This window comes from Elephantulus edwardii, unplaced genomic scaffold (genome assembly GCF_000299155.1).
Source record: "Elephantulus edwardii isolate Elephantulus edwardi_28Jun2011 unplaced genomic scaffold, EleEdw1.0 scaffold00091, whole genome shotgun sequence".
NCBI lineage: Eukaryota > Metazoa > Chordata > Mammalia > Macroscelidea > Macroscelididae > Elephantulus > Elephantulus edwardii.
In genome coordinates this window covers 2,280,326-2,300,826 of record NW_006399841.1, presented here as the reverse complement: position 1 = coordinate 2,300,826, position 20,501 = coordinate 2,280,326, and the positions used below count along the sequence as shown (strand labels likewise).

Here is a 20,501-nt window from a genome sequence, read left to right as displayed (position 1 = left end):
CCCGAATCTGGGAATGAAGCCCCACTAGCTGTGACGGCCTGCCTGGCCTCCGTCAGTTACAGCGATAATAGACAGTAACGCCGAAGATCGTCTGTGGGTTTGCTTAAATCACAGGAAGGAAATCCACGAGTCAGAGACACTGAACTGATGGGTAACAAAGTAGGTAACCTTTTTCTGGTTATGTCACTGACCAAGACAAAGGTAAATGCTGTCACCATGCAGGTCCACATGCAACATGCAGAGGACAAAGTGACAGCGCTTACTGCTGAGACCTGTATCCAAGTCTGCATGCACCAGAAGAATTCCTTCCACAGGAGTTTTTCTTTTTAGGAATGTGCTCCCAACGGCCCATCAGCCCGAGTACCTCTCGTTGCAGCTTCCTCTTTTCTGCCTTCAGTTCGTCCTCCACCTTCTCCGCATTCTCGGCAGCGGTCCTGTATCTCAGCACCTGGCCCTCGAGCCGGCTGACCTGTGAGCGCGAGAACATGGCCTTGGTGCTGGGCAGTAAGAAACAACTAACGGTCTCCTACAGTCAAGATGGTGGCCCGAGTCATTCACATCCCCAGAAGCCAACATTAATAATTCCTTAGGGGAGTCGGAGCCCTCTCAGAACTCAGCTGCCATTTATAAATAAAGGCACGTCCCCAGAGAGAGTCACGGCGGCAGAGCCTTTACTGGGCCAATTTCCCATCTTAGGTTTTATGATAACCATCTTGTTTAAATTGTAGGAGACTCACTGAATGGAAACATTTTTAAACTTTTTTGAAATGGGCAATAAGGGATTTTGTTACAAACTACCATCTTCTTGACATCAACAACAGATAGAATCCTAGTTATGGTTACCTACACTTTACAGAAAACAAAAGGCTGGAGTGAGGTTGGAGGTGTTCTCTGCTGGCTTTTGCAGAGATCTAACTGCACAGACAGCCCACAGAAACCTAGGGGCTCATGGGACCAGCCACTTACCTGCCGGAAGCAGGCGTCTTCCAAAGAAAATGTACAATTACTTGGTACCATACAAAAGTACTTACACTTTGCTCCAAAGTGGTTATATCCTGTTCGGCTTTGGAAAGCTTAAATTTGTATTCACTAATTTGTCTATTGGCATCTCCTGGAAGAGAAAAGGACAAAGGCGTTACCTCTCAGAGTGGAGCTGAGTCCTCAGACACCCCGGCTGGGAAGAGGCCTCGGCGTCCTGGCTGCCAAATCCCAAAGGCACCTCCCACAGCACCTGCTGCTGCACAGGTGACACTGACTGGGTGACATTACAGGACGCTCTAGCACCTGGGCTGCAACACTGTCCTCCTGGATCAAGAGTCAGAAAAAAGTTCACTCCTCACTCCTTATGAGGGAAGGAGGGAATGGGGAAGAAGAAACCCTCCTGTGCTGCAGCACTGCCCGACACCAGACCCCCGGAGTCCCCAGGACCCCCAGGCTCATGGAGACCCCAGGCCCACGGAGACCTCAGGCCCAGAGAGCGCCAACTCCATGCTGGGTCCTCTGGTCTCTCTGAACCCAGCCCTGAACCACCACTGCCCCACGGTCTGCTGCTGCCCGGTCCACACTCTGCATGCCCTCCGCTCCTCTCCGCGATTACATCTTCGCTCTCAAGGTAATGCCCACTTTTCACCTCCTCCCTCCCTCCCTCCTTTGTAGGCGTAAACTGCTCTTTCCCTGCTGCTGTTGTGTCAGAATCAAGCCACAGCTGACCCTCTGGCGGGTTTTCAGAGGAAGTTAATCACACAGGAGACTGCCCATCCATTTCCCGCAGAGCAGCTGGTGGCCTTGAACCATGTGCCTTCAGGACTGCAGCACAGCTTCTTGCCACTAGGCTTAGTGCTTTTTATTTGTAATCTCTGGCTGGCATTATCTCACTTCCCTAATGTCATTATATACACACAAGAAGAGTGGCCCTGGCCTGAACATCCTGGAATCCATGCCTGCTCGAGTGCTTTACACAGAGTGCAGCCTTCGTTATTTCCTGAACTAAAGTAGCATGAACTGATTTTCTATAACATACAACAGTAATGTCTTATGGGTAGATGTACACACAGAAATATACATCTCACCTACAAGGAAAATGACTTAAACTGCTGAAGTAGAAAATGACAAGGAAAACAAAAATTCCTTCACCTAAACCCAAATTCAGAAATGACAGAAGAAACCAGAGACTCAAAGGAGCCAACTAACCAGAGGGAAAAGTCAAATAACCTAACAAGTAACTTTAACCCTGGAAACAGAAAAGCTCGAACAGTACATGCAGTCTTCAATCAAGGGGACAGTTAACCATCACCTTCCTTGGCTTTAAGCAGAAGCTTCAAGATCTTTATAAATTTTTATTTCCAGTCACATGTTGATTACCAAATGAGCTGTTTCCTCCTCACTCTCCAAATCACTCATTCCTTCCTGTTTTCAGTAGGAACTGCAGTCTCAACTACCTCGTGGGTGTTCTGAAGTCCCTTTGGAAATGCTGTTCGCAGCCCTCTCCTGGCTCGGGTTTTGTCTTTCCCGGGCAGGCTCAGTCCTCCACGGTGCTGCCCATGGTCCTTCTGTTCTAGCCTGGTACTCCATTCACCCTGCCTTCTGCCAGCATGAGGCCTGGAATGGCAGCTGCCCAAGCGAGCGGTTCCAGTAACTGCCAGCCACCCTCCCTGAGTACCAACCCTGTTGAACTCACTGCTTTGGACCAATCTCAAATCGACCACTCGTCTCTCCCTAAGATTGTCAGTGACCACTGGACAGATTCACGTCCTCTCTGCTGTCAAGATCACCATCAGGCCTCTGGTCAAGCCCCTTCCTTCACCTACCTCAATATATCAAAACAGCGGTCTGAGAACCAAAAATAATGTCAGGGAATGCTGACTGACCCCTAACAGAACAGAGGAACACTAACTCTTAAGCCTTAAACCAAGAAGGCTCTTCTATGTAACATAAATCTGAATATTTATTTAGTGGGGAATGCACAAAGATTTCAATCCCAATTATCAGAAAAGCATTACCTAATTAAAAAAACTCCAACAGCCCCCAAGCTCGTCTCTGTGAGAAGGAGCTGCGTCATGTGGACAGGAGTTTCTACACACGTTGACGTGTGGGTGTGGAGGAGTGTGGAGGTGTTAGAGGCATTTCACTGTTAATGAAGGGTTCCCAGGACCTGCTTGACCCAGCAGAGGCAAAAACAATGGCCTGTGCCCCAGCCCCTAGGGTATATAAAGCCTCTGCCTGTCTCTGCCTGCCTGTGCTACTGGGGCTCCAGCCTGCACGCAGCCTGCCCGGCCTGCACCCAGGACCTACTCTGCATTTCGATGAACTGCAGGTCTGAGCCGTTCTGCAGCCCCGTCAGGTCACCCCCGCTGCCGTCAGTCCTGGAACTCTTCTGCCGTTCCTCCTCCAACTGCAGCTTCAGTTTTCTAATCTGAAAGGGAAGTAAAGGCTCATGAGCAGATCTGGGACCTGAAATAAGGGGGTGCGTGGCTCTACGGCCAAGGGGTTGGAAAAGGCAGGCCCTTATTAGATCAGCCACACAAATTATTCATTCCTTCAAAGTCTGTTCTGTGTCTACTGTGGAGCAAAGAGCCTTGGTGACATAGTGAGTGACATCCTGGGCAAAGAAGAGCAGGTGAACCCACGAGCTGCTCCGAGGAGGAAATGCCGGTTAAAACAGGCACCATGCTCAAGAGTCGTATTTTGTATAGGTTTGGGAATAGCTTTTTTTGGTGGGTTATGGTTGGTTGGGGTGTTGTGAGTTTTATTTGTATTATTTGTATTAAAAATGGAGAAATCCATGGGCAACAGAGTTTTTTACATATTACATTTCGTTTCAGAGATAGGTTTCAAATTTTTATTTAGACGCAACAGAGTTTTTTACATATTACATTTCGTTTCAGAGATAGGTTTCAAATTTTTATTTAGACATGATTTTGGGTACAAAAATAACTGGAAAGTCTGGCTAGTTAATCTGCCTTATTCACCGGCGTAAAGGGAGTCCACGTGCACAGACCATTCCCGTTCTGGGTCCAGCTCTCCCCCGGGACACATGCCCGAAACTCCCACTGGAGCCAGCAGTCTCAGCATCAAAGCCCTCCATTCCCAGTCTCTGCTCGGAGAGTCCCTTTACTGTCTTCGATCACCATGGATCTCCCTTGAAAACACGCTTCCCTGCAGCCCTCACAAAGAGAGGCTGGGGGTCCCCCTCTTCCCAGTCCTAACAGAACCCCCACAAAAAAGACAGGTGTCCTCGTAGTTCCCACTGCTGGTGTGAAGCTGTTCACCAGCCTCCTGCAAAACCCCAGCTCCGAGTCAGAACCTTGAGCTCTCTTGACTGCCACCCTTCTCCTCAGTTCTCACCACACTCTTAGATCTTGGCAATTTCAATGCACGTCTAAATTGGGGACCTTTTCTGCGGCTGACCTCCTTCTGGTCCTCCTCCCATCTGAGGCTCTCGCTATTCTTGGCCCCAGCCTTTGCTCCGCACTCACACTAGCTCTCACTGGGTAATGGCAACTCCTCTGTAATTCTGGTCTCATAGGTCCCACCCACAATCCCTGATCTCTTCCGCTTGTTCACTTTGGACCCCAATGGCAACAATCCTTCAGTGTAGATGGCCCCTCCATTCCATTGATCCCACCGCCTCTTTTGCACTGTGCACTGTTGCTTCCTGGATGTCCTATGAATTCTTTCTACCATTTAAGGTGAAAAGTCAACGTACAGTCCTCTCTCTCACACACTCTTTCCACCCTTGTCTGATAAAACCTTTCTGTTCCCTGTTTGCACCAATGCAGCAGCATGTGGCTGGAGAAACATACAGCCAAGGCACTCACACAAACCTACTACACTATGTAGCTTGGTGGTAACAACATTCACTGCTTTTTATACGGTCTCCTCTCACTATGGAAGGTCTGAGAGGTCAGCAATCTCCTGCCCACCCCTCATTTATTTATTTATTTATTGCTCAGTCCCAAGTGCCTTAAAAAAACCCTCAAAACGCAAAGTCATTGCCATCAAGTTGGGAGCAGCTCATAACTGACCCTCCAGGAGGTTCTCAGAGGATGTAAGTCGGGGGGGGCGGGGGCGATTGCTCATCTTTCTCCCAGAGAATAGCTGTGGATTTGAACCACCTGCCTTTGGGCTGGCAGGGCTGCTCCTTCCCCGTTAGGCCACCAGAGCTCCCTGACAAGCACCGAGAAAGGTATACGTCAAATACTGAATGGCTTAAAGTCCAGAAAGAGATTAAGCTAGAAAAATAGCAAGGGAGAAAAATTAGCAACAAAACAATTAAAAGCGTTCAGAAATAAAAATTTGGCTGTCAGAATTCAAAACAGGTTGGACAATGAAGCATTTTCTTAAAAATATGAAGGTAAATGACTGCCAACCAGAATTCCTTATGTACCCAAAAGATTAATCAGGTAGGGGTAAAAAAATTATTAATTTATACCTCTTATCTCAGAAAGTAACTGAGGATGGATCAAAATGACAAACTATGCCAAGGAAGAAGGCATGAGACTCTGGGAAGAGAGGCAACCCCCACTGCAGGACGAGGCCCCACGATGGTAAACAGAACCGTGTCTCCACGGAGGAAGCGAACGACTGGTGCAGATTGTGAACCCTCGGCGACTTACAGACACAGAGCGGGAAGGGGCGCCCAGCACCTGCAAACCCCAGGAGAGGACTTGAACTAACCAGAGGGGAGGCTGCCGCTAAATGAGTGAGGAGAAGAACGTGGAGAACCAAGCAAATGAGAGCAGAGGTCACAATATTAGCTTCAAGAGAAACACTGACTCATGAAGGAAATGCAAAGCCTCTCTGGAAGGCTGTGTGTCTCCACTCTGAGCAGTGCTGACGGAGCCCCGGGGACGTGAGGGCAGGACCAGCACGTGGGCCCCAGGGTCAGGGCATCAAAGATGGTGAAGCCCTCCCCTAGTACAGAGGGACATGGTCAGAGCATCAGAGATGGTGAAGCCCTCCCCTAGTACAGAGGGACATCGTGAGAGAATATCTCCAACAGGACAGGCAAGAAGCAGCAGCCGAGCGTGTCCGTGGAAATACACAAAGGCAGCACACACCAGAAGGATAAGCGGAAAAGGCTGAATAGAAGCGGTCGGTGGGGGAGAGTGAAGGAGACAGGCCGGGGGACAGTTGTCCTCCGAACAGTCTGTCCACACCATTTGGTCCCTTCAACTAAGTTGTCCATAAGCTTCCTAAAACAACAGGAAACAACAAAGAGGCAAAAGGTGAACTAGTCTTCTGTTTACTGAGCCAGATAAATTTCATTTCATTTGATGACTCGTGTTTGAAATGAGCACCTCACTTTCTAGTGGACAGTGTAAACGGCTAACAGTTCACCCTCGAGCTGCCCCAGTTACTACTATGACCTTCCAAGGAAGAGAGTGTGTTTACCTGGGATAGGAGCTCTTCCTTTTCTCCAGCCAGTTTTCGTAGCCTAACATCTAAAAGAAACAAAAGATGATAAAGTTATAGTGATGCCGTATAAATAATTCTCCAAATACTTGGTTAACAGTAAAGACTATTTAGCAAATTAGATTACAGTGATGAGTATCAAAGGAAACGAAAACTTGAAGCATGTTATGAAAAGTACTTAATTTCTCAAAATGTTACTAAAAATTACATCATCACTGGTATTTATTAGGGCGTCAAATAGAACATCTGCACCCCAAATCAAAAGCAGTGATTTTCCACTCAAAAGATAAACTGTAGTACAAAGGAGGCCACCATTTCCTTGATGTAAAATGTGCACAATTTCACCAATAAACAGTGAACTCAAGTTCAAAGGTGTTCCCAACAGGCTTAAGGCCTTGGCACGAGAAAAGAAAATATGGGAACGAAGATGAGGGTGAAAGTGTAAAAGGGACGAGGAGGGGAAATATAGGAACACAATGCTCAAAGCAGCATTTCAGTCCCTCAAGCGGGGAGGCGAGGGGGCGAACAAGCTGACAACAGCCAGGGCCTCATCTGAAGCTTGATGACAGGACCCCCAGGGCTCACACCTGCACTGCGGTGAGGGCTGCTCTAACCCAGTGCCGTGAAGACGCGGCTCCAGCTGTGGAGACAGCCGAGCCTAGGGAGAGGAAGTGGCTCACACTGTGCAGCCACCGCCTCCAAGCCACCAGGGTCAGGGTCAAACACAAGTTCTGGTTCCCTGAGCTCTTCCAAGCTTGTGGAGGAAACCCTCAGGACTGCCAACGGCCTCATTCCACCCTGTGGATCCCACTTTTGGTTTCTGCATTAATGACTTTGCAGTTCATTTTCCAGCCTGTCTCTAACGTTATATATCACTGCTCTAGGAAACCAACTTGTATATTAAAACAAGATGAGAAAAGAAAAAAGTTATCACTGAGTAAATAAAAACAGGCTGGTGATACAGCACCTGTGTGATTTTTTGTTCTCTGCAGTCACCCCCTCAGTGGAGGCAATGGATGGACAGCTCTATGTTTTTTAAAGAGTCTCAAAAGGTTCAACTTTCGAAGATCCAACTTGAGAGGCTCAGAAGCCTTATTCTGGAATTCACATCCCTCTGATGTGATGGCAAAAAGCTACCTACTATACGATAAGTACCAGATGCCCTGGGAAAAATAAGCTTGGAATGTTCTTGGGAAGCTCCCACCAGGCCACTGCTTTCCAAGGAGGGTGCTGGACTCTATTCAGAGGTTTCTACTTAAGTGAAAAGGCCACACACATACCCCCAAGGGCTTCCACCCAGGGACCTTTAGTTACGTGTACCACCTTATACGACCCTGAGGCAGCTGGCATCCCAAGACGGAGAATGAATGAAGAAAATGAAGGTTGATTTCTTCCTGTTAAAGATCTAGATATGGTTCAGAGAGCCCCTGTGTTGCTCTGTTTGCCAAGGGAGAAACTGACTCCACGGAAGCCCAACAGGGCCACGTGACCCCGGCCAACCCAGCAGCAGAGCTTACCCAGCGGCCCCTCTCCTGCCGATTCCAGGACCTGGGCAGCCTCCTGAGACACTACGGTGATGGCTCCAGCCGCTGCTTCGTGATTCACGTCACCGTTGGGAGTGCCGTCGGGGATTATAACTAAGCCATGTTTCTGCGGGAGGAAGAAACCAGCGTCACACAAAACAGCCCGCGTGGACACAGTGTGCTGTCAGGTGCCCGGGCAACAAGACAGTGTGCCACCTGACGGAAATCAGTTACACGGAACACAACTCTGCAGAAGAGATGACTTAAATGTACCAAGCGTGGATTAAGGGAATGAACAGTGCTGTGTCGATGCAGGCTACGTGAAGTCAGAGGATGACAGGAAGGAGGAGAGGGCGTACTGAGAGGCCCGGAGGGTCATGCCTGGAGCTGACATACCTCTCCTGTCTCCACTGTCCCCTTCGGCTCAGCCGGTTCCTCTCTCAGGGTAGCTCGCTCAGAGCTAAGGCGGGCAAAGTGGTCTTTCTGTTTCTCTAGGGCCTGGTTTTAGGCAGGGTAGCAGAGGAAGAACGGCAGAAAAAGAGCAAGTGAAAGGCAGCAGAGTAAGGACCTCATTCAAACAAATACAGTGGCCTCAAAGCAAGGAAGCGGTCAGGTGCTCAGATACAGGGGGTTAGATGTGGACAGAGATGAGGAGTTAACACAGCGAGGGGTCTCCAGGAGACCTCTCCTCATACACACTGGTTCTCATGCACAAACCCAGCAGAATGTGCTCATTACGTTAGGCAGGGAGGGGTTTGGGTTTTTGGTTGTTTTTTTTTTAGTCTATGGAGAAAAAAAGAAAGCAGGAAATGGAAGATGAAAACAGTAGCAATATGTAAGTTTCCCTTACTGACCTCAGTATATTTTCGTTTGACCAAAGGGAAAAAAAACCAACCCAAGACAAAAAACCCATATTTTTTTTTAAACTAAAATGTCTAATTCAAGAATATACTAGTCTGAAAAAGAAAAAAAAATGGTTCTAGAAGTATGCATAAGGCATTTTAGTTACATATCAGCTGGAGTGACTGTTCTCCAAGTAAAATATTCCTCAAATACTTCCCTCGAACACTGAATACAAAATACCTAATTGCTAAAAGGACTCTCAAGTATTAGCTCATGGTTAGTTAAGATAGAACTCATTCTGTTTTCTGATATATGTTTAAAATGTGAAAAAACCAAAAGTGAAAGCCAACGTGCGGGCCCCCAACAGGGCTCTGGACTCGGACCTCGGCACACGCTCTGCCCACCTGCCTTCAAGTCTCAAAGAGCAAGCTGGTGTTTTCACTGTTAATCCTCCAACGCTTACAACCGTTAGAGCGGAGAAGAGTGCAGAACCTGGAACACAGTCTGGTCAACAGTCTGACGAATCAAACCCATGACTGTAAGGGAAGAGGCCCACGGCAGCAGTGTCTGCAGCAGGCCGACACCCAGGCTTGGCGACAAGCCTGTCTCTGCGCTGCTGTCTGTCTGTGGAATGTTTTCTGTGAGCGTGCTCCCTAATGCAGGGAGTTACATGAAAAGAGCCACCTGAGTTCAGACGTGGGCCAAATGCTTAGTTACAAATGCCTGAGGCGCTGTGCAATTTTTACATCATTGCGGTCCCATTATGTTATCATGCTGGGAATAAATAAAAGATGACAATTATTATGTAATGCCAATTAAATGGCAGGTATTGTTTTTATATATACTAACATATCTATATGTGTGTGTGTGTGTGTGCATATATATATATATATGTATGTATGTATGTATGTATGTATGTATGTATGTATATATAATGCTCAATATATCTGTTTTCCCTGTATGTTATATACATACAATTTCTTAGTTTTGGCCCACAAGGCACAAAGTGAAGTGGCAAAGACACACAAAGCTGAGTCCAGTTTTGGGTTTTGTTGTTCTAAAGCCCTTGTACACCCTCCCTATGATATCACGGCCCAGTCAGGACCACAACAGTACTGCACTGTCACCCCGGACGGTGCTGGAGAAGTTCTGTGGGGCAAGCCCTACTCTCGCTGTGTGTGCGTCAAGCGGGCTCGAGCTGACAGTGACCCTACTGGATGGGGTGAAGCTGCCCCACAGTTCCTTGGATGGACTCTTTCCAGGAGGAGACTACCACATCTCTCCTCCCACAGAATTGCTGGTGGGTTGAGAACACTCATCTTTGTGTTAGCATCCAAGCATTTCTCCTAACCATTCACAAACTGCTATGTAAATATCTAACTTCCTTTTGACAATTTTTATTCACAGTCTATGTGTCTTCAGTGTGCCTTTAAGAATTACGTGTCTACTCACGTAAGGCATTAATTGTAACACTTCAAGCCAGTGTTAACACTTTCCTCCAGGAGGGACAAACGAAGCACTAGCAGCACAAAGCACACACCATACTTTCCCATCTGCTGACAAGTCACTTCATTCTCTGTGAGGTCAGGTATTTTTGGCTCCTGGTATCTGCATGCATCGTTAGGCTGTGCACCACCACACGTAACTGGGCAAATGATTATTGTCACAACATGCTTTATATAAACACCACCACTGAATAGAACAGACCTCTTAGGAACAGACCAATTTCAAATCAAGAATTCCAGCAGATGCTGCTACATGTCATTTGTTCCTCATCCACGCCTAACAATACTTGGTTTTATTTTTACTTTTGGCCTTTTTTATCTTCCCATAATTACAGACAGGGATATAAAAGACATCCTTTAAACTCACCCGCTTTACCACAAAGTATGGAGGTTACAGAAATACCTCATAATTGGATCAAATATATTCACGCCGGATCTGAAACCTTTTGTATTACCAGACCAGATAACTACCACCTTGTGTTTGGAGCAACAACCGCTTCTACAGTAATGCTCGTATTCTCTCCCTCTCTCTCTTTTTTTAAATTTTATATTGGTTTGAGTAAAGCTCTTTTTTTGGATAAAAGTACATGCTTGTGGAAATCTAACTCATTTCCTCAAACCTAACTGCAAAGGCACTTGCTGGCCACAAGTCTGTTGCCACACAGTGACCCAGGGCGCAAATACCTTTAGTCAGACTGGGAGGGAGTCATATGCTGGGCTACACATATGCAAGTCCTTTGGACCTTCGTACGTATCTCTTCTACACATGGCCCCTCAGGATTGGAACAGAATACACTAGACTCAGTGAAGAACTACAGAATATAACTTCTGCCTGGGACAACAGACAGCTTCCTTCTCTCGCTTACTAAGTTTAAATCTGGTAAATGAGATCAGAGACCCATCGGGTAGTCACTGGCCATACTGGATGTGTCCTTTAAAAGTCAAGGGAGGGACAAACCAATGAACTTAGATGACTCTCAAGGGAATTTTGCAGAGTAAAAAAATAAGTGAATCTCAAAAGTATATATGATCAGTAAGATTCCAATTACCTAACATTCTTAAAATGACTGATCAGAGGCTTCCAGGAGCTTGGGGCGGGCGATGGGACGTAGTATACGTGGCTAACAGAGGGCCCCTGTGTTAATGGTCCTGTCCTATCTTGGAGCTGTTTCAGTGACAACATCCTATCTGAGACCTTGTACTACATGAGTTTTGTTTTGCTTTTTTGCAAGATAGTCTATTTCACAGAATGAGTAGATAGTATACATGATTTCTCTGCTGATTTTCTCAAAATACAAAGTCAAGTCAAGGGAGCACATTATGTGATACAATACAGAATGGAGACATCCAGTCACTCATTCAGGAAGTGCCAAGAAAAGCATAAACATAAACAAATTGTATCTTGACCTGTAGAAGTTTTTCAGTAGAAAGGGGGTGGGGATGGGGAAGGCTATTTTATTGAACTAAAAACTTCATAGTTTCCTAAGGCTAGTTTAAGATAATCAGTTCAAAATACTAAGACTGTTGTTGTTATGCACCATCGAGTCGCTTGCAACTCATAGTGCCCCTATGTACAAGAGCTCTAAACGTTGTTCTATCCTGTGTCAGACTAGCCATCTCAAACGTACTTATTCGCACCCCTCCAGTCACAGAATTGAGCCGTCTCATAAAAGGTCTTCCTCTCCTTCGCCACCCCTCCACTGCCAAACATGATGTCCCTCTCCAAGGACCAGTCCCTCCTTGCAACATGCCCAAAGTATGTCAGACGAAGCTTCGGAATCCTTGACTCCAAGGAGCATTCTGGCTTCACCTTTTCCAGGACAAACCTGTTTGTTCTCCTAGCAGTCCATGGTATAGTCAACACTCTTCTCCAGCACCACAGCTCAAAGGCATCAATTCTCTATCATCCCTAGTCACTGTCCAACTCTCTGATGCATAGAACATAATTGCAAAAACTATAGCCCAGATCAGGCGTACCTTAGTCTCCAGCCTGATGTCGTTGCTCTTCAGTACTCTTGAGAGGTCCCTCACAGCTGACTTTCCCAATGCAATTCGTCTCTTGATTTCCTGGCTGCTGTTACCAAGAGTGTTGGTTGTGGAGCCAAGCAAACTAAAACTCTTAACTATCTCAATCTCTTCACCATCCATACTGATGAGAATCTTTGTTCTCTTGATGTTGAGCTTCAATCCATATAGGAGGCTGCAGTCCTTGACCTTCTGCAGCAAGCGCTTCAGGTCCTCCTCAGTTTCAGTAAGCAGGGTTGTGTCATCTGCATAATGCAGGTTGTTGATTCTTCCAACAACCCTGATGCCACATTCCTCTTCGTACAGCCCAGCATCTCGGATGATCTGTTCTGCATGCAGATTGAAAAGGTATGGAGACAGAATATAGAACTGACGGACCCCCTTCTTGATTTTGAACCATGTAGTGTCTCCTTGCTCTGTTCTGATGACTGCCTTTTGGTCCAAGTACAGGTTTCGCATTAGCACAATCAAATGTTCTGGGATTACCATTCTTCTCAGAGTCAGCCACAGCTTGTTGTGATCCACACAGTCAAAAGCCTTTGCATAGTCAATGAAGCATAGATAGACCTTCTTCTGGTATTCTTTGCTTTCTGCCAAGATCATCTAACATTAGCTATAATATCCCTAGTACCACGACATCTTCTAAAGCCACCCTGCACATCTGGCAGTTCTCTGCTGACATATTGTTCCAAACGTTTTTGGATAATTTTCAGCAGACTCTTGCTTGCATGTGATATTAATGATATTGTTTGATAATTTCCGCACTCTGTTGGGTCACCTTTCTTTGGAATGGGAACAAATATCGATCTTTTCCAGTCAGTGGGCCAGCTGGTTGTTCTCCAGATTTCTTGGCACAACTTAGTGAGCACATCCAGGGCAGTGTCTGTCTGCTGAAATGTCAACTGGTATGCCGTCAACTCCTGGAGCCTTGTTTTATAAATCTGAAATGATGGATCTGTGTATCTTTACACAAGAGAATGATGCATAAGGCCTAAAGGAAGGCCTATTCCAGGTATCTATCAGATTTAAATAATCTTCACACACTGCAGACTTTGGGTCACAATGTATTTTTCATATCTCACCTTAATTTCTCCATGTAAAAATTTAAATGAAATTAGTTCATAACCATCCCTCAATAGCTAGAGGTTAAAACCAGGGTCAGATTATTTTTCTGGCTTTGCATGAATTTTAGAACAGGGCTTTGATCAGAGTTTCCCAGTTCAACGGAGGCCAATGAAGTGAAAAAGGGAGGGGACAGACTGTGCAAGATGTGGGGGCGGGGAACGGGGAAACGACAGGCTGACGTCCTGATGACAAGAAACAATCTTCCCCTTAGGAAAAAAGGGCAGCGTGTACGCACTGCACAGCTACCGAGTGTCTCACATGGTGAACTCTGAACAAGGGGTGCACTGTGCAGAGATGGCACTTGATCCTGCTGTGAATGCCCTCCACAGCCGTGGCATACACCTCCTGCCACACATTCCTGAAAGGGCCTACTTCCTCTTCCAGGCTGCCCAGTTGAGGGCCTTCACTGTATATCGTCCTCATTCTGGTCATCATCATTCCAGACACATTTTGCAAATTTCACTTCATCCCTGCTTCGCTGTGTTGGCCACGACAGAATGCTTTCCAGTCCTTTTTGGAAACTCATTATTTCTGTTTCACAAACTCTAAAAGGAAGCTTTACATGTCTTGAAAGTTTTGGTCTACACAACTCTTTAGAAATCATTATTTCCCTCCAGTACCAGGAGGGACCAGTCTTTGGAGAAGGACATGCTTGGAAGGATTAAGGGACAGCCCAAGACAGGAAGACTCTGGAGGAGATAGACTTACAGAGTCTGGAGTAATGGGGTTAAGTGTGTCAGAGACAATAAGATTGACTTAGGACAGGGTTAAGAGCTGTTGTGCATAAAGTTGCTATGAGTCCCAGGTGACCTGACGGCACTTAACAACAACAACAACAACAACAACAACATGTTTATTAATGAGAAGGTCAGATCTTTCGGAATGGGTAAAGGACTGAACATTGCTGACTCCATCTTGGACTTGAGCATATCCCTAACAATGGAGGGTATATCCAGGGGGCTTCACGAAAATCCCAGGTGCTCTTAAGATACCTTTGCCAACTTCTTCCTACTCCACCTAACTTCAGCAGTACGCTCCTTCCTGAGAAGCCTCGAATAACCAGCCTTTGAGCTTCCTCTACTCCACAACAGAGATCCTGTTAGAACATAGGCTGTTGTGCCACTTGGTCTGTACGTTTCAGCTTCCTGTGTACTTGGAGGGTTCACCTGCAGGGTACCGAAAGGCCATGAAGACTTCTCTTGTCTGGGCCCTCTTTGGGGAATTCTGGGATTATAATTAGAGATGGAGTCACATTTTGGCAGCCCTGGCAAATCTTACATTCCTAGCCACTTCTGTAATTGAACTGATTTTAATCTTTTCCTATTTTATTCACCAAGGACTGATGAGATGCTAATAATTTCTCCTTTACCCAAGTTCCCTTTCCCATCAAAATATCTTAGCTTCTTATCTAAATTCCTGTAATGTAAGAAGATTTGAATGAAATGCCTGTGGATGCTTCTGGATCAAACTCCTAGAGGAATGAAGAGCAACTTCCTTATAAATATCCTGTTTGTAGGTTTTACAAGCCCAGAGCAGGGTGGGAAGGAGGGCTGTTTCCAGGTGTACTATCAGGTATGTCTGGTCCACCCCGGCCCTATAGATAAGTCTCCCTCCATGTCAGCCCTGCTCACTACTCTTCATACCTCCTACTGTCAAAATACTCCCAACGCTGGCAGCCTTTGGGCATCTCTACGTTAAATTCCATTGGTCTATTCCTCACCAGAGCCAATTTTATCTCATACCCCAATTTTTTTATCTTTCCAAAGAAGTGTCTCCTGGAGGTCAAACACCTCTTTAGTTACGGCATCTATTTTCTGCTGCATGCGCTGCTTCTCCTGCAGAGGAAGAGGGGAAGAAAATAAAGAGCAGAAAGGGGAAAGGGGGGCTAGAAGGAAGCAAACAGAACAAAAAGTTTAATAAAAGGAACAAGTCTACGATGAACAGGAGAGGCAAACTTCACTTGCTAAAAAGCAAAGATGACACCCAGAACGCTGGCGACAGGACTGTCATTGGTTTGTCCCTACAAAAGGAAGTAAGGGAACAGGGGCCCACGGTTCCAACCACAGCTAAGTGGCAGTAAGTCAGCCAGGCCGTCTGCAGTCTCACAACTCTCTAAGCCTGCGCTTCCTTTGATAACTGCCTTTTTTCCCCCCTGTCCTCTTTTTCCCAAATATGGAACAACTTCTATTTCTGAAGAAGGAAATTTAGGTTTGCTTATGAACAAGTGATTTCTTATCAGAGAAGAACAGTAGTTTTAGTTATACAAGTAGGCTAAAAAAATCTTTGCTTAATCATTTCAAATTTCTAGTCACATGCTCTAGGACAGCAAGACTGTCATCCAAGCTGTCACACTGGTTTTCAGAAAAACCCCAGTCTTGCAATCCCAAAGAACTCTTCTGATTAGGTACTGATGTGAAAGACTTTTCAATCTATTCCAAGATCATCGACGAAGAAACTCCAGGGGGTGGTACAGTCTGTCTGTCACGCAGGGTTTCTGGAGTAAAAATTGGCCCATGGTACTTAACAATAGCAATACTCGAGAGGTTTTCTTCTTCTGTGTTATTGGTAAATTATCAATTCTTGCTTTCCCTACTCATCTGTTTTTCCAATCAAGTTTACCATTTAAATGAGTCTTGATTCTAAAGACTAAACCACATTATTTGCCATATTCAAGGTCTTTCAGTGATACACAGACACGAGTACTAACATTAGAAAGATGCTTAAATCTAAAAATTTAAATAGCAGTAACTTTCTAAAGTTGATATACCTAGCACTCAAGATTTTTAGAGAATCACAAAGATAGATAATTGTAGAATCAAGCACTACTATTTCTCTTAAATCCAACTATTAAGAACATTTAACCAATCTTAATGTCTTTGAGAAGCTGCTTCAAGGGAGTTTTACTGCTTTTTCTAAATTCTAAAAAGGGAAGTATATATTTTAATTTTAAAAAAACATATAAATACTTGACATATTTAACATAACAAAATTACAAAGGGACTTTATTTTTAAATAACAGCAGAGAAGGGATTTGGATACCATGCTTCCTGCCACATATTTTTCTATCTACCAGAAGCAACTACATTCACTTGGAATCAGATAGGTGCACACAGTGTATCTACACTTAGATCTACAGTATCTACTTTTAGGATTCACAAGTTTCCACCTACTTCCAACAGTCAATGGTCAATTCAATTATCCTTAAAAATGACCTGAAATAATACCAATTCACAAAGAGACAGAATAATTTTTTTTCTCTATGAAGAGAATTCTTTTCTGGTTTGTTTTTTCTAAGTAATTCATAAGAAGATACTTGAGGCGATGACGCTGGTCTTTGGGGAAAGAAGAAAAGAGAAATGGGGAGAAGGCAAGGCACGGAGGTCGGAGAGGCTGTGAGCGTGGTGGCTCAGGAGTGGGCCTCTCCCCACGGATCATCTAACGCTGACTGGCCAGCTGTCACCACCACGTCACTAGACGCCACGGTCTGATACCATCCCAGGAGAGCGGGCAAGCTCTCCTCAATGCTTCGCTCTGTATTTATAAAAAGTGCAAATCTCAAGAGATAAAGCAGGGAGGTGTTAAAGGTAATACACGTAAACGGGCAGCAAATGTTTTTTGGTGGACTACGGCCATGTCCATTCCCAGGATGCTGCTTGCACTGCAACACTCAGCGCAATAACCAACAGGAACCTCAGTCCCAGCTGCCCTTGGCCTTTCCCAATACAAAGCGCCTCGAGGTGTTATTTTTCAACAAATTTATCCATTTTGGAAATACCTCCACCTGAGTGAACTTAAGTTCTCATTCCTCTGGACTCAAGTCCCTATAGATAGGATTTTGTAGGTTCAAAGGATGCCGCATAAGAATTCTCCTATTAGCCTACTTTGCAAGTTCTCACAGGAGAGGCAGTATCTAGAAATCCAAGGCATTTACAAAAACTTCCGGTTTTAAAAGGCCTTATTAGGGTTCACAATGCCACATTTTAGTCTTCCTTTTCTGAAATTTTGGGATGCAGCAAAATATAAAGACACGAACGAACTCATTGACATGTTAGGCTTTTTCTCTAACAATACAATAGGCCCTTTTCTTATACAATATCGGATTTTTTTTTTTTAGAATAGAGTATTTCTATAGTTCATCCACATACCTCGATAAGTTCGTCTCTTTGCCGAATACCTTCTTTAAGTTCATCCATCTTATGCTGGAGCACGCTGCACTTGTGTTTCTGCCTTTCTAATTCCTGTCGTAAACAAATAACAGTTTGCACAGGTCACAGATCAGGAAACAGTGTGTATGTGTTTGTGTGCGTGTGTGTGTGTAAACAAAACCCAAACCCAACTGACTGGCACTGAGGTGATTCTAACTCACAGCAGATCTATGCGGCCCAGGAGAACGGCCCTGTTGGGTTTCAAGGCTGCAGTCTTTACGGACGGTGAGGCCACATCTTTCTCCTCGGGAGCAGCTGGTGAATTCAAACTGCTGATCTTTCAGGCAGTACCCAACACTTAACCCACCAGGCCACCAGGGCTCCCATATATGTCTGTATACACTTAGACACAGAACACATGTGATTTTACAGGTACAGCGATTTCAACACTTGTGAAAATCCCAAAACTTGGCAACACACCTTGGAAAAATAAATTACGACGTAGAAGGAAGCAGGCCCATTCATGCATCCGATGAGAATGTAAAATGGTATATAAACACACTATGGGAGGAAATGCCAATATCTAGCAAGACTGCGGAAGTTACCCTTTGACACAGCAACGCAAAGCATTATTCTTTCCTATAGGTTCACTGATAGAACTACAAAATGCTTGTATACTGGGTTCTTTTTACAGGACTGCTTGTAACAAAACACTTGTATATTGGGTTCTTTTGATAGCACTGCTTGTAACAATAAAAGAATCCAAACAACTCACATGTCGGCTAGTGTGAAACCACTGAAGTGAATGCTAGGACTTCCACATCACAGAAACATTACTAGTCTGAAGGCGAATCGAGATGCTCTCTGTACCATCTAATCACAAAGCAACAAAAATCAAGATACAGAACAACATTCATAGGATGCTACGTTTCTTAGAAATGGAAGGCGATATATATCTATATATGGGGGGGGAAAATAGAGAAGAGGAGGTAGAAAAGATGTTTTTCTTTGGATTTGCCTTGCAATTTGACTTAAGAGCTACATCATATTTATATATCTTACATCATATATTTTACATCATTCTAAAGAGATCATTTTACAAACCGTTCCTAAATATAGACAATAAGCTTCAGTGAACCTGACATGCGCAGCTAGAAGAATAAGCACAGAGAAATGACTGCAGGTAACGTTGAGAAATAAGAGTCAGCAGTTTTTAAACAAAAAAAGAAGAAAAAATAGAGGTTATCAACTTTAATACAGTATACAGGCAAACAGTCTCCTTAAAATAACAAAAATCTAACAATTTAGAGTAAATAATTTAAGAGCATATAATGATACACACTATTATATATCTACAAAGTATTAAAAAATTATTTTAATATAAAAATGTATTTGCAATAAAAAAAAAGTCATTGGCAACAAGAACAACTAACCAAAACCCAAATTCCCGTTTGACTGTTCTCAGTAATTACACCGTTGGTAGTAACACTGGAATTGCTATTCTGGGTAACGTGGGATAGAGCAATGAGGGCAGACCATAACGTAATTACCGTCGTCCCCAGTGACTCTGAGGTTCGGAGCTGCAGCATAGGAAAAGGAGAAAGAAATGTACAACAGTGGAGGTTAAAAGGCCTGGAGTCCTGAGCCTCAACTGGAACTAACTCAGAACTCATGATGGATTTTGTTTCAAAATAAAAACAAACCCTCCTGTGCACATTTCCGAGATACACGCACCCATAGGCCTATAAACAGTAACCAACGTGGGGGCAGTGAACACTGGGCATTCAAATGGCACCACGAAGACCAGACCGAGGACCCCTGGTGACTGATTCCAGGGCTGGGGCAGAAAATGCACACGCTGAGCCTGGAACATCTTCTTGTGTTAAATGGCAAAGAAGTAATAAAAAACTAGACTCATGCATCAGAAGTACTTGTATCAAAAGGTGGGAAGAATGAAAATGAAGTGATTGAATATACATTTCGTAAGGATTTTTTTGCTGCAGAGGGTCAAAGATGGCAGCCTCCAACATGGATTGAGGCTCAATTTCAAGAAGACAAAGATTCTCACCACTGGACCAATTGGCAGCATCAGGATGGATGGTGAAGAGATTGAGACTGTTCACACCTTTAGTTTGCTTGGCTCCACAGTCAACACTCTTGGCACCAGTAGCCAGGAAATTAAAAGGCGCATTGCCATGGGAAAGTCTGCTGTTAGGGACCTCTCCAAAGTACTGAAGAGCAATAGTATCTCTCTGGAGACTAAGGTGCGTCTGATACAGGCCATGGTCTTTGCAATCACTTGTTATGCATCAGAGAGTTGGACAATGACCAAGGAGGATAGAAGGAGAATTGATGCCTTTGAGCTGTGGTGCTGGAGAAGAGTATTGAGAATACCATGGACTGTTAGGAAAACAAACAGATTTGTCCTGGAAAGGGTTAAACCGGGTGGCTCCTTGGAGACAAGGATTCTGAGGCTCCGTCTAACATACTTTGGACATACTGTAAGGAGAGACTGGTCCTTGGAGAGGGACATCACAGGACAGAGCAGAGTTTAGGGCTGTTGTACATAGAGTCGCTATGAGTCGCAAGCGACCCAATGGCACATAACAACAACAACAAGCATTTTTTAAAAAAACAGCAATACTACTAGAAGATGCTAAAAAATGCTTTGAATTCTTTAGGTCGAAAACTCATAAATGCACGCAAGGAAAAAAGTCTTTATAGTAATAATAGGTAAGGAGAAATTTCTCTTTAAACATGTACCTATGCTAATAAATAAAGAATAAGAAGAAAGTGTAAAGAATTGAAGAAATATTTACAAGTCACTTATATTCAGAAGATATAAAGAACTACTATACTCAATAATAAAATGACAAAAAATTCCATTTAGAAATGAGGATCTGAATAGACATTCCTCCAAA

At 44.6% G+C, this 20,501-nt stretch overlaps 1 protein-coding gene across 4 annotated transcripts in view; it reads right to left on the bottom strand.

Moving 5' to 3' along the window:
* LRRFIP2 (leucine rich repeat (in FLII) interacting protein 2) overlaps positions 1-20,501 on the bottom strand; it is an 81,521-nt gene that overhangs the window by 170 nt on the left and 60,850 nt on the right. For 2 of the 4 annotated variants that reach the window (XM_006890601.1, XM_006890602.1), the window contains 6 exons: positions 17,581-17,673; positions 7,932-8,064; positions 6,394-6,443; positions 3,292-3,412; positions 1,032-1,111; positions 365-469 (listed from right to left, as the gene is read on the bottom strand). In XM_006890601.1, the coding sequence (XP_006890663.1) occupies positions 365-469; positions 1,032-1,111; positions 3,292-3,412; positions 6,394-6,443; positions 7,932-8,064; positions 17,581-17,673 (582 nt within the window). Of the gene's footprint in view, positions 1-364; positions 470-1,031; positions 1,112-3,291; positions 3,413-6,393; positions 6,444-7,931; positions 8,065-8,333; positions 8,436-15,177; positions 15,271-17,580; positions 17,674-20,501 lie in introns of all 4 variants that reach the window. The other 2 variants (XM_006890599.1, XM_006890600.1) reach the window with 2 other exon arrangements.